Source organism: Bubalus kerabau, chromosome 1 (genome assembly GCF_029407905.1).
Source record: "Bubalus kerabau isolate K-KA32 ecotype Philippines breed swamp buffalo chromosome 1, PCC_UOA_SB_1v2, whole genome shotgun sequence".
NCBI lineage: Eukaryota > Metazoa > Chordata > Mammalia > Artiodactyla > Bovidae > Bubalus > Bubalus kerabau.
The window spans coordinates 83283065-83296226 of NC_073624.1; the positions used below are offsets into that span (position 1 = coordinate 83283065).

Consider the following 13162-nt stretch of genomic DNA (forward strand, 5'->3'; position numbering starts at 1 on the left):
AAGTTTCTGGGGACGATATTGCATATCCAGCTGACACTGTGTCCTCTCCCTTACAGGTGGATCCAAACAGCATCGCTGCCAAAGACGGCCGAATTCGAGAAGGGGATCGTATTTTGCAAGTACGTGGTGCAGTTATTCTCTCTAGTTTCCTTCTATCTGTCCAACAGCTTTCATTTTATTTCACACCTTGAAAAATATTAGAGAAAATGATTTCCCTTTGTTTCTGGATAGTAACATCTACAAAACTAAAGCTATCATTCAAACCTTTTTTTAAAAAAAATTGATAGTGCCATTTATTAAGGATTATTAGCTAATAATTTTAGTAAGACATAATCTCTGGACTCAGATACCTCAGCTTCAGCTTCCAGCTCCATCACTTACTTGGAAGCTTTACTTAACTTCTCATTGTAAGACTGTTTCCTCATCTTAAAGAATGATAACAGTAAAATATATGGTGGCAAAGGTTAGATGTGATTAAACCTGTGATGTGCTTAATGAGTAATAAGTACATGGCCAGAAATAAGTGTATGGTGTGTAATAAGCATGGACTGCTGTTGTTACTGGCATCAACAGCATTTATTGCTGCCTTTTCCACAATAAATTATGTAAACAGTGATCCCAGTGTTCCATTATGATGAAAGTTTAGAAATATGAAGTCTTAACTATTTACAAATGAGTTGCTGAGGACAGGTGGAGGATGGACACATGAAAACATAGAGATGGACTGAATTTCAGTTTAACAACAGAGATGGTAAGCACCTTATGGGAGATGTATAAACTGGAAAGAGTTCCAAGCCAAATCAGGAAAAACCTTGAAAGCCAAAGTTTCTATCATAAATCTTCCTTGACCCTCTTTGTCACTTTTGAGTCCTTTCCCATAAAGAGTGGCTGCAGGAAGACACACAGCACCCCAGCTCTTGTATCCAATGTAACCCCCAAAATAAGAACAGAGGCCTTTGAATTTCGCTGCAGAAAAAAGAAAAAAAAAATGAAAGTGTTCGTCGCTCCATCATGTTCGATACTGCAACCCCATGGACAGTAGCCCACCAGGCTCCTCTGTCTATAGAATTCTCCAGACAAGAATACTGGAGTGGGTTCCTGTTCAGTTCAGTTACTCAGTTGTGTCTGACTCTTTGCGACCCTGTGGACTGCAGCCTGTCAGGCTCCGCTGTCCATGGAATTTTTTCAGGCAAGAATACTGGTTTCAGTTGCCATTTCCTCCTCTAGGGACTAGAATAGGTAACCATTTCTTTCTCCAGGAGATCTTCCTGACACAGGGATAGAACCCTGGTCTCCTGCATTGCAGGTAGATTTTTTACCATCTGAACGACCAGGGAAGCAGATCACACCTGTAAAAGAGGAAGGAGGGCTCAAATGACACATTAAAGAAGTTACAACCTGTTGATATATTCTGTAAAACTTTTAGTTGTTATATCTATCATTCCCATTTCTCCTTCTTAGATATGAACCCCTGAAAAATATTTCTTTTGATTCAATACATTTGGATTCAACACTACCTGGAATGAGGGCTTTACAATAAACAAGCTGCCATGGCAGCCTTTGGGACACTCCCTGTGTAATTGGGAAGACAGCTGCAAACCCAGACGATGGCAGTACAATGTGGCATTGTTGTGAGAAAGCTGTGCCACACCAGAGGGCTGTCCTACTCAGCCTTCTGCTGTTTCCTTTCCTTTCTTTAGGGGGACACTCACCAAATCACACCCCTTCTCCATACTCCTTCCCTGCTCCAGTGAGAGGCCATAGAACTCCTTTTTCATCAGGGACCCTCTACTAAAGCTCCAATTAGGAAAGAATTGGAGATTATTCATGGTCCCACTAGTTCTTAGGAAACTTCAAGAATATATAATTTCAACTTTAGTGAGCTCCTTTGTGATTAAACAAAATGGGATGTGTCTGTCACTGGATAATTCAGGGGCAGGAAAAGTGAATCAAGAAGACTTAGTCTTGTCTGCTACTCTATTTTCAATATCTCTTTCACACATATGAATAAATGAGGGGATAAAACACAGATATTCAGTAGAGTGCCAGAATAGATGGAGGAGTAAAGCTTTAACTATGTATCCTCATTAATAAAAAGCATAGTATTTTACTGTGCCATCCAGATAATGAAGCTTCAAAAATATTTCGTTAGTATTTGACTTATGAATCATTTTAAATGTGTTGTTTACTTTGTTAATATCTTCAATTAAGTCAACTGAAAAGAATGTAACCTTCCTTTGATACTGAGGGTCACATCATACCCAGCCATCACCACCCAATACTATAATGGAATAAAATGCTCAGTGACTGAAAGGTCTGGAAGATTGTGTGCCCTGATATTAAATGACCCTAGTGAAGTCATTCAGTTGTGTCCAATTCTTTGCAACCCATGGACTGTAGCCTATCAGGTTCCTCTGTCCATGGGATTTTCCAGGCAAGAGTGCTGGAGTGGGTTGCCATTTCCTTCTCCAGGGGATATTCCCAACCCAGGAATCAAACCCAGGTCTCCTGCACTGCAGGCAGACGCTTTACCGTCTGAGCCACTGGCTACTTTTTCTGTGTTTTGTCATTTTCCTCCTGCTGTTACCAGCTGTCACTTTTTCCTCTCACCTTCTACTCACCACACTCCATATTCACTACTGCAGCCTCACAGACTCCCTGCCTAGTTTCTAGCTCACCACATCCCAAATACAGTTAGTAAAATACAGTTAGATACACAATACACAAATACAATTAGTGAAATGGCACCTGTTAGTTCTGCAGGTAGACTTCAACAGTTGTAGAGTACATGTGTTTCCATAGTTGCATACCACATGTTCTGACGCTTCCTTATTTTTGGCTATATTGTGGGCAGTTAAAGTTATCAGATAAAAATTTTTCTGGATAATAAGGCATTCCGTAATGGAGCTGGTTCATTGAAACAGCAGCAGGATTGATAAAGTGCTGTGGTTTGCCTGATTAGTTTATATTCAGTGACAAATATGTCACATCTAATGAGTAAATACCTGTCACGTTAAAAAGCCTGGAATTCAGTTCTATCTGCACACACAGGAAACAAAGAGTCTTAAGAGTGAGAGTAAAATTATATTAAAGAAAACCGTGACAAAATTGTACTCATAGACAAATAGCTCCTGTGTGGCTGGTAAGGAGATTATGGGATACACTGTAATGAACAATTAATGACTCCTTTCCCAGGGAGATGAGAGTAGGAGAAAGAGAGGATATCTTCTCATCCTTTAGCTTTCCTGGCTGGCTTTGATTTGAATGAATCTTGTTGAAGCAATTGTGATTTTAATTTCCTGTTCACAATGACCTAAGTATAGTACCTCTATGGCTCTGCCCTCATTGTGTGGCTAAAATTTTCTAACTGTAGTGCTCAGTGGACATGTTAGAGAACCTTCCTCAGTGGCACCACACACACACACGGGTATTCACACAATATTGATAGAAGGTAGGGATCATAAGAGAAACTATGACCCAGCTTCATGAGAACATATTCTAGCTCTCATGCGTTTTGTTTTTTTTTCCTCTGCAAGTGCTTGACAGCCTATTTGCTGTGCTATGGCCACAAACTGGTTGTATTAGATGTGTTCCCAGGAATTAATATGGGGAAGTCCTTTAACAAAATTGTAGTGCTGAGCCAGAGAGAAAAATTAAAGACACATACATGATTGACTATCTAAAGGAAAGAGTGTTCTATTCTCACATTCTCTTTGGCAGGGTAAGCATATAGTATTCCATGTAAGTATATATTTTTCTAATCTTGGCCAGAAAAGTCAGTCATGTTTCTAAGGATTATTCCCTGACAAAACCTGCAAAAGCTCAACAAAACAGTGGAACAATAAGACCTCTAATCAGTTCTTTCTTTCTCTGCCCTAAACTGGTCCTTAGCATTTCTTTCTACTCTTACTTGCTTTTTTTTGGATAACTATTTTCCTTCTATTTCTGTTTGTTTCACCTCTGTATCTCTATGCTTCCTTTGCCTTCTTTTTCACAGTGAAATATCAAGACATTTGACATTAATCTTTCCTCTTTTGCTTAGATTTCTGGGTTTTCAAATAAGAAATTCTACCACCTATAGTTGGTTGAATACCAAAAACTTTAGTTGCCTACCTGCCCATGGTACACTGACATGAAAAACCTAAAAATTGTCAAATTTTAACAAAAACGAAGCTATATGAAGACACTTCTAGACTTCTAAGTTTTTACACACATTCACATACTAAGTCACTTCAGTCATGTCTGACTCTTTGCTGCCCTATAGACTGTAGCCTGTCAGGCTCCTTTGTCCATAGGGTTCTCCAGGCAAGAATACTGGAGTGGGTTGCCATATCCTCCTCCAGGGGATCTTCCTGACCCAGGGACTGAACACTCATCTCTTATGTCTCCTGCACTGGTAGGGAGGCTCTTTACTACTAGTGCCACCTGAGAAGCCACACACACACACACACACACACTCATATGCGTGTACAGGAGATTAGGCCTGAAGTGGGATTTTGGCTGATTTCTCTTTGTAATTGCCACAATTCTCTTCTAAGCCAAGATAATATCCATTTTTAAACTAATGTTTACATATGCCCATGCACAGAAAAATGAGACAGATATATTATCTAGCAGGCTTTTTTTTTTAATTGATAACAAAGTTACATATTGCCTTCTTCCTCTCCTTTTTCCCCTCTATTGTCTTGAAATGGAAGTCTTTCATTAAACAGTGATGACTCCATTCCTCATCTATGTCCTCCCTTTGTTTCTGGCTCCTTCACTCTTTCTGTCTGCATGGTGTTTCCAGACATAGGAAGCTGTTTTCCCACAAGCAATGCTTCAGCTATGAGCCATCATTCAGGAAACAAAGCAAATGAAGGTGGAAAGCTATGTTTCCATTGCTCAAGTCTTTTCATTCCATGAGAAGAATCTTTGATGAAACCTATGGCTGCATTTTTTGTCTCAATATCAATCTGAGTATCAAACTAGTGTTCCAAGTACAATGGAATCTACTAACAGGCGGCTCAGGTGATGTTTATTTTAAAAAAGAAATAAAAATTACATGTTAATGCCTGTTTTCTGTGGCAAATTTATTTCACTCCACCTATGATTCTGGATGTAAACTGTTTCTACAATATATGATCTGTCCTCCCAAAATAAGGACATAATCCCCAGACTGAAGATCATAGCTCTGGTCATTATGAGTTCACAGAGGAGATAGAAGAATAAAGGAAATCAAACTCAGCCATAGTGTTTCTTGACCTTCTAAGAATTAAAAATACACATGAGATAGATATATCTTAAGCTAGAACCAGTTTACTATTTTGGATTTCATTGTTATGCATGAATTTTAATATAGTTGCTTTGTTTAGAAGAAAAGAATCTTTCTGAGGGATTAAAATATAAATAATCATAGTAATAATAGCAACAATAGCATTAATAGTAATATATACCAACCTTGTGCACTTTCTGTATACAAGTCACTTATTTAAACCTTTTACATATATTAGCCCATTTAATCCTGTAATGGCCCTCTGAGAGAGGCACTATTATCTGCATTTTAATAGAGAAAAACATAATAGTAACATTAACATGAATGAAGAGTGTTTAGATTAATGGTAAGTAAATTTTACATGAAGAATTTGGAAGTGAGAAAAAGTGAGAACTGCATTTCAAATTTTTCATAAAAGTTTAACATAAATTGTGTGAGATCATCCAACTCATTCTCCTTAGGATCAGTGTGCCTATAGAGGAGGGAAGAAGAAAGACTAGATGCAGAAGAAGAAAGATGGACACATAGATGTATCACAGATATACTACAAGAATTACTATGAAAGGGGTGCAAGCCCTCAAAACTCAAAGAAAGTAAAACTTTTCATATTATTATTTTTAAACTACATACAGGTGGGAGGAGTAATCCTCCACTGACAATTTATGTTTATTTAAAGGAAAAAAGGCCTTGGACCCAGTATAGAAATAGCTTTTCAGATATATATTTACAAAAAAAGGAAAACTACAACATATCCTTCTGGGTCATTAGTCCCCAGTTTGGAATCAAAGTTTTGTGTGTTTTTTTCTAATTTGATAAATTTTATTTGGAAATTGCAAAAAGAAAAGAAAATAGATTTTAGAGTTATAAAAGCTGAATTTCCTGTCCACACACACAAGTGAAAAACTGAGGAGCTATTCATTTGATTACAGTAAGAAAATACAGCATGTGGTTGTGTGATTTTTCCCTCCTTTGACTATTATTGTCTGCTTCCTTCATACTAAATATGAGTCTATAAGGATCATTGATTGTGGTGCACAAATGAGATTCCTGAGCTTGTCTTCAGATAATTATGTCTGTCTTCATGAGTCAGCTAGAATCCCAGAGACCCACAAGGAGAAAACCTCAGGAGTCTACTTCATGCTTTTAAGAAGAAATTCTCAATGAAAGATGTTAGATTAATTATTGAAAATAGTGGTCAGTGCAGCCACATTTTGTTTAATTTATTGACATAATTAATACTTATTTTAGATAGAATTACTTGACCTCTTCAATTGAAATTTCTTTCTACTTTCTTTGATTATGTGTTATGGGTCAAAAATCTCATTGTCTCTATGGAATGGAATGATTAATAAAGTAAAATAAATTTATAAAGGGCAAAGAAAAAATACACCAATAAGAGCTAAATACCTTTGAACATGAAAATGTAGTTTAAAACGCAAATCTTATTTTCTCTGTAGCACTTAGGAAAAAAATGGTACATTTCAAACACTACTGGAATCTATTGTTTTTAATAAAAAATTTACTTAAGCTTGCATTCTTTCATTAAGCATTCCTATTAAAGAAACCATTTAAGTTTTTAAATTTAAGTATACTTAAGAGTTGAACCTTATTTCATTAGTTTTGTTGTTTTAGAGAAGCAGATAAATCTGAGAAAGGAGCTGGGAGTAGAGGAGGATGTTACGATAAGCTTGTTCTCGTTTGATTCGTTAAGCATCAAAAGATATCCAGAGAGTGATTTGGGGCAACTGAGTCAGACCCACATGCAAATATGAGATGATTAAATGAAAATGCAAGCAGCAGCGGCCCGGGAGCATCACCCGGTGAGAGATAACAGGGCGGCTCTCTAATTGGCTCCCAGCAAGCGCGCAGGATGACGGATTTCAGTTGTGGTATTGCGGGGCCTGCTTTCCCCAGCACCATTATCTCAGAGTGACACTTCCATTACTCTGAGCGGAGAAAGATGAACGTCACCTGTCAGGGGCTGGTTAATTGTGTTGCTAGATGTATGTTGCCAGGGCGCAGGTTGGACATTTATGAACATAACTGCTTCCTCTGATGTCCGCCATCCTTCAGGGATCGATATGGCTCTTACAGTAAGCGCGTAATTGAGTGAAGGCACTTACCACCGAGGGGCTGAAGACGAGCCCATTGTGTGAGCTTCATTGTCCATACATTTACCATAAATGAGCTGATATTTGCCATTTATTGTGTGCAGCATTGTGGAAATGGAAACTAATGCGCCACTTTCATTTGTTTTCTAGATAAATGGGGAAGACGTCCAGGATCGCGAGGCGGCGGTGGCCCAGCTGTCTAGCGATGAGTGCAGGAGAATCCTGCTGCTGGTCGCAAGGCCAGAGAGTCAGGTCAGAATACAGAGCAAAAGCCTTGGGCTGAACCATAGGTTCATTGTCTGCTACTCCACATCAGATCAGTGCCACAGTTATTTGTAAAACCAGGCAACGGATTCATTTTGATATTTGGCAAAACTAATACAGTTATGTAAAGTTTAAAAATAAAATAAAATTAAAAAAAAAAAGAAAAAAAAATCAAAATAGAATCCAGTCATCATTCCCAATTTGCCAACCTTATCAAAACAATTATAAGACTCCTAAATATTGCTCCACATAAAGGCAGCTAAACAACTTATTTTTTGAAAGAAACACAAAATTGAATAATTACTCTCTCCTTCCACTTGCCAGTTATTTAAAATTAATTCATAAATGAAAAATGATTGACTTTACATGATATTTAATTCTGTGTGCATCCCTGCTTTAGGTTGTCATCTAAAAATACTTAATTGGCATATTAAGGTATCTTAAAAGAATCTCTAATGAGAGAAACATTAGCATATCTTGCTATCAACTCAAATCTTTTTAGAGTGCCTTTATCAAAGACATTAGGTAGCATGATGTGGTTCCACGTATAGTAGATGAATTTTTTCCAAGTTTAGCAGGACAGACACATCTGTCTGGCCAAAACCAAAAACTGATAGCTTCTAAGGAATTTTTTTTATATCTTTACCGAGGGAGATGTCATGAAAGTAAAGGAGAGGTAATGGTGGAAGAAAAGTACTATCGGTACTTCTTTTTATGTCCTTTTTATCCCCCTCCGCAATGCAGAAAGGACCTTACATTGTCACCATTCTATCCTTCTGTCAGTAGTTTGAGTGAAGTTGGTTATATCACCATTTGTCTTTTAGGTTATTGATCTGATATTTTTCAGACTCAGTAACTACATCCTATCTATAAATTACATTGAGTAAGTGTATTTCAGTGTCAGACTGAATCCTGACTCGAATATAGTGGTTATAAAAGATCACCCTTTCCGCATATATTTCCTTTATGCCCTTGACCATTCTAAATAGTTCCCATAAAGCCTTCCATAGCCCAGGGCGGACTGAAGTTGCACACCTGAGGTCCTGGGAGTGGGGTTGGACAGGCTGCAACTGGCTGGGCTGCCTATGTGAGAGTGAATTATTAAAATACGTATGAAATTGCACTAATTACCTGGACATTTGGCAAACGAGTTAATCTCAATGACCCCATTTTCTTGAAAAAGAATAAAGAGGCTAAAAATACATATTAGTGAAATTAATGGTAAATTGAAGAGAGCTCAATAGTCACCCTTTGTAGAAAAGATACTTTGACTTAATCCTGTGGTTTCCCTGCCCTTTCCATGTAACCACTAGACAACCTCATTAATTTAGAATTAAAGCATTTCCTTTACTATGCCATATAACAGCTATAATGTACTGTGGAAAGAATAGAAGGTAATAACATAAGACCAGATCCTGTTAATCTTTGATAACATAAATATTCTCAGTAGAACCAGTGGTGTTTTGAATAACTGACTATACTCCTAACCCAAGAGTTAATGTTGGAGGATGAATTTTCAAACAATACTTTCCACAATTGATAAAAGATGGTCATCTGACTCTGAAGGATACCATCCTGTCTGACAAAAGTAAGATCTTCCTTAACCCCTTGATCCTGAAGAAGTCGTAATGACACTGGAATGAAGCTGATTGCCTTTAGAAAATCAGATTTCTAGAAAAATAAGGAAAGAAAATGCATTGTAACACCATACTTTAAAATGTAATTTAAGCATTACATGCTATAAGGTGGCAAACGTAACACAAAACAAAACTTGTATTTATGTCACCATATTTTCCCATCAGTTTCAATATGTTTCATTATTGCATTTTTATGCATATATTTTATTTAGGGAGAGTAGAAGTTTATGTGTCGTTTTTCTAGCCTTTTAAAAATAATGTTTCAAATAGTCTCAGAAATGATCTACAGAGTTGCTGGGGGCAGTATTGTGCAACCATGCAATATTTTTAAATAACTCATTTCTTCCATTCCCTGTCAACATCAACTTACTTTCATTTTCTGCCCATTTTCTTCCTTGGACCATTAAAGATATTACTGTTTTGCCCTATTCCTCTTGGGACACTGGATGAGAACAGGCTCTTGCAAGAACTGTAGAGAACTTTTGAGACAGTGCAGGTTGTTCCTTTCTTTGAGATACCACATGTGATCCTCTGCAGTGCAGACAGATCCCCTTGTATAATTATGACTATGCTCAGCTCCAGGGAAAAGTCGGTCTGCCAGAGCACTGGACTCAGACTGCCGTATTTATGCCAGTCTGTCACATTATGGGAAATGTGACAGGGAAAGGTGAGCCAGAAGAATCTCTCCTGACTTAGTGTGTTGTGTATCCCTCCAGCCTAGAGGGACACCTTATCAAAGCAGACGGACACTAACTACCCATGGCAACTCAGGGATCTGTGGGGTTAGATAACAAGAAAAGGGTTATAGGGAACTGTTAATTTCTATCATTTGTTCTCTTTGTCTTCCCCACCCCTTCATTTCAATTTCAAAAGATTCTGTTCTATCATTCACTATATCAGTGTTGGCAAATATTTTGTTTTGACCTGATTAAAGAAACATTCCTTGGTATGCTTATAAAAAATAAACAGTTCTAGCTTTAAGTAATTTCTTTTGGAGTCTGGCATTTGCAACTTCATGAAACTTAAAAGGGTTTAAAAAAATATAAAACTTGAACAATTATGAATTGAACTGAATTTAAATTTTTAGCCAGCTTAATTTTCATAGCTCATCTGCATATCAAAGTCACTGGGGTGGAACTTGGTCAAGTTATTCAGGCCAAATTGAAATAAATGAGGATGAATAAATGCATTGATGCTTTTGGCCCAGGCAAGTTTGAGATAATTTAAGGTCTAGGTAGACTTCAGTAAATAAAAAAGAAACCTAAGATTGCCTTCTTTTAATGAATATGATGCATATACACTAATGCCTCTTCTGATGCAATTTAATGTTTTCTCAGGGATTCCTAGGTGACTCAGTGATAAATAAAAAAAAATCTATCTACCAATGCAGAAGACATGGGAGATCCCTTGTAGGAGGGCATGGCAACCCATTCCAGTATTCTTGCCTGGAAAATCCCATGGATAGAGAAGCCTGGCAGGCTACAGTCCGTGGGGGATCACAAAGAGCTGGACACAACTGAGCATGCAGACAGGTTTATTTGTGTTTAAGTTTTAGAAATTCAGCTCTCTTAAAGACAAGCTTATTTTATGTGTTTGCTTGGTGCTTAAGCATTAGTCTGGTAGTGAAAACATCTCCCACTCTTGTTAATTTTGACTCACTAGAAAACTGCTGTTCCATTGTAACAGAGTAAAGAAGAACTTTGACAATTACTCAGTTAATTCAATCAGTATAGACAGCTAATTTATGTAATCCAGCTCCAAAATGGTGACCCACTCCAGTACTCTTGCCTGGAAAATCCCATGGATGGAGGAGCCTGGTAGGCTACAGTCCATGCGGTCACTGAGTCGGACACGACTGAGCGACTTCACTTTCACTTTTCACTTTCATGCACTGGAGAAGGAAATGGCAACCCACTCCAGTGTTCTTGCCTGGAGAATTCCAGGGACGCGGAGCCTGGTGGGCTGCCGTCTATGGGGTCACACAGAGTCGGACACGACTGAAGCAACTCAGCAGCAGCAGCAGCAGCTCCAAAAACCCACTTTTAGGCAAATTATCTGTGTTGACTGTCAACACTTATCATATTAACAAGATAACCTCGAGTTTTCCACTTCCCTTTGTATTAAGAAGCCAAAAGGATTTGCTTGGTTTAGTTTGTGTAAGACTCCCACAAGAATACCTGCCTTCAGCACCCACAGACAAAACCCTGCATGCTTCACACTGCTCCCTCACCCTTATATGCAACATGTAAGCTCTTTTTCCTTGGAACTGGATCTGAGAAATGAATCACAATAGTTATACCATAGCGTCACTTTGTTTTTGAGAATAACTTGGAATTTTCCTTTTTTTCAGATAAAATAAATGTGAGTATTTGTGGCAAGGAGCCATCTTGTTAACTTGAAAGTCATCAACCTCAAAATCAAAAACAGAGTGAGAGTAGCGTGCGCGCGTGTGTGTGTGTGTGTTGAGAGGGGCACTTTGTGTGGCGTTGCTTTGAGGTTGTTGTTAAGGAAAAAGGCCCTATTGTCTCATAGCCCTATTAGTACCACTGCAGTTCTTTAGCACGGGGACTGTCGGAGGTAATGAGCATGACAGCTGTGGATTATGCTGCATGCTTTTCATACATTTTGAAAGACGGTAATGTTCTGTGCTGTGAGATCTACTCAGTTATGAGGGAAAATCTGTAGTTCTGTTTTAGGAAAAGATAAAAAGCATAAGAGCCCAATTTTTTGTTATCACCTTTTCTTCCTTCTGAGAGGTGAACTATAGGAGGCTGGTATTTTGAAGAGAATCATTATGATAAAAGGAACTAACTAGTCAGGCATCACCATTTAAGTTTACCCTATTTTAGCATGAGTCCTCACTAACAGAATATAATGTACTAATGTATTCTTATGTAGGTGGATGAAGGCTGGCTGGAAGATGAAAGGAATGAATTATTAGAGGAGTTAAACCTGGAGATGTTGGAAGAACAGCATAATGAAGCGATGCAGCGCACTGCTGATGAGGTGGAGCAGGTAGGACCACGATCTGAACTCCATCGTTGGAAATGATGCTATTCTTCCTTAAATGCATAATCTTAAATGAAATTTTTTTTAAAAAATCAAAAAGTTTTAGTGAACATCTCTGTGATGGTAATTTCTGAAGGCAAAAGATCATCTCAAATGAAGCAGAGGAAATAAATTTTTTCTATTAAGAATATTTTTAGTTTGGGAAGCTTAGGGACCATTATGGAGGGCACAGTAGTATTCAGGTGCTGACTCAGGTACTGTTCAATGTAATTCAGAAATTTAATAGTAAAAATATATTTTGCCTCTCAGTACACCAGCCAGAGATAACTATATCTCATGAAGTAACCCCTCCTCCCCAAAGAGTAATTTTTTTTTTAATTTTAAAATATCAATGTAGATATTTGAATATCTAGTTAAGGAGGATGAATATATGATTAAGCCACTGATCTTATTTGGATATTTGGTATCATGATTACACTGAATTATGAGTAGTTAGATGAGATTATTGGCATCATTTTGCCTTAAGGTCACATATTCATTCAACAAAGAATTCTGAGCCCCTGATATACTTCAAGTACCACATTTGATCCTGAGAATACAAATAAAATGAGCAAAATTTCCCCCTTTAAGTAATGCATAACTGGTGAATGATCAAAGTGTAGTTTGTGGCAAACTGAGCCTTAGGAATCTTTTCATTTTTGTTGTCATTGTTTTTTACTAGATAAAATTAAGATCAATATAGCCTAGATTTTTTATGTCAGATTCATGTCATTCATTTCCCTGATATAATTGTATTAACACTTCTGCTCTCAATCTGCTGATTGTTTAATTATCATCCTATTCTCAATATTAATTGTTAACTCACCCTAAAAGATTATTATTTTAAA

The 13162-nt window shown here is 37.6% G+C and overlaps 1 protein-coding gene across 2 annotated transcripts in view; it reads left to right on the forward strand.

The window, feature by feature from the left end:
* PDZRN4 (PDZ domain containing ring finger 4) overlaps nt 1-13162 on the forward strand; it is a 430067-nt gene that overhangs the window by 409616 nt on the left and 7289 nt on the right. For both annotated transcript variants that reach the window (XM_055580837.1, XM_055580846.1), the window contains 3 exons: nt 57-119; nt 7516-7617; nt 12165-12281. In XM_055580837.1, coding sequence (XP_055436812.1) covers nt 57-119; nt 7516-7617; nt 12165-12281 — 282 coding nt within the window. The remainder of the gene's footprint in view (nt 1-56; nt 120-7515; nt 7618-12164; nt 12282-13162) is intronic.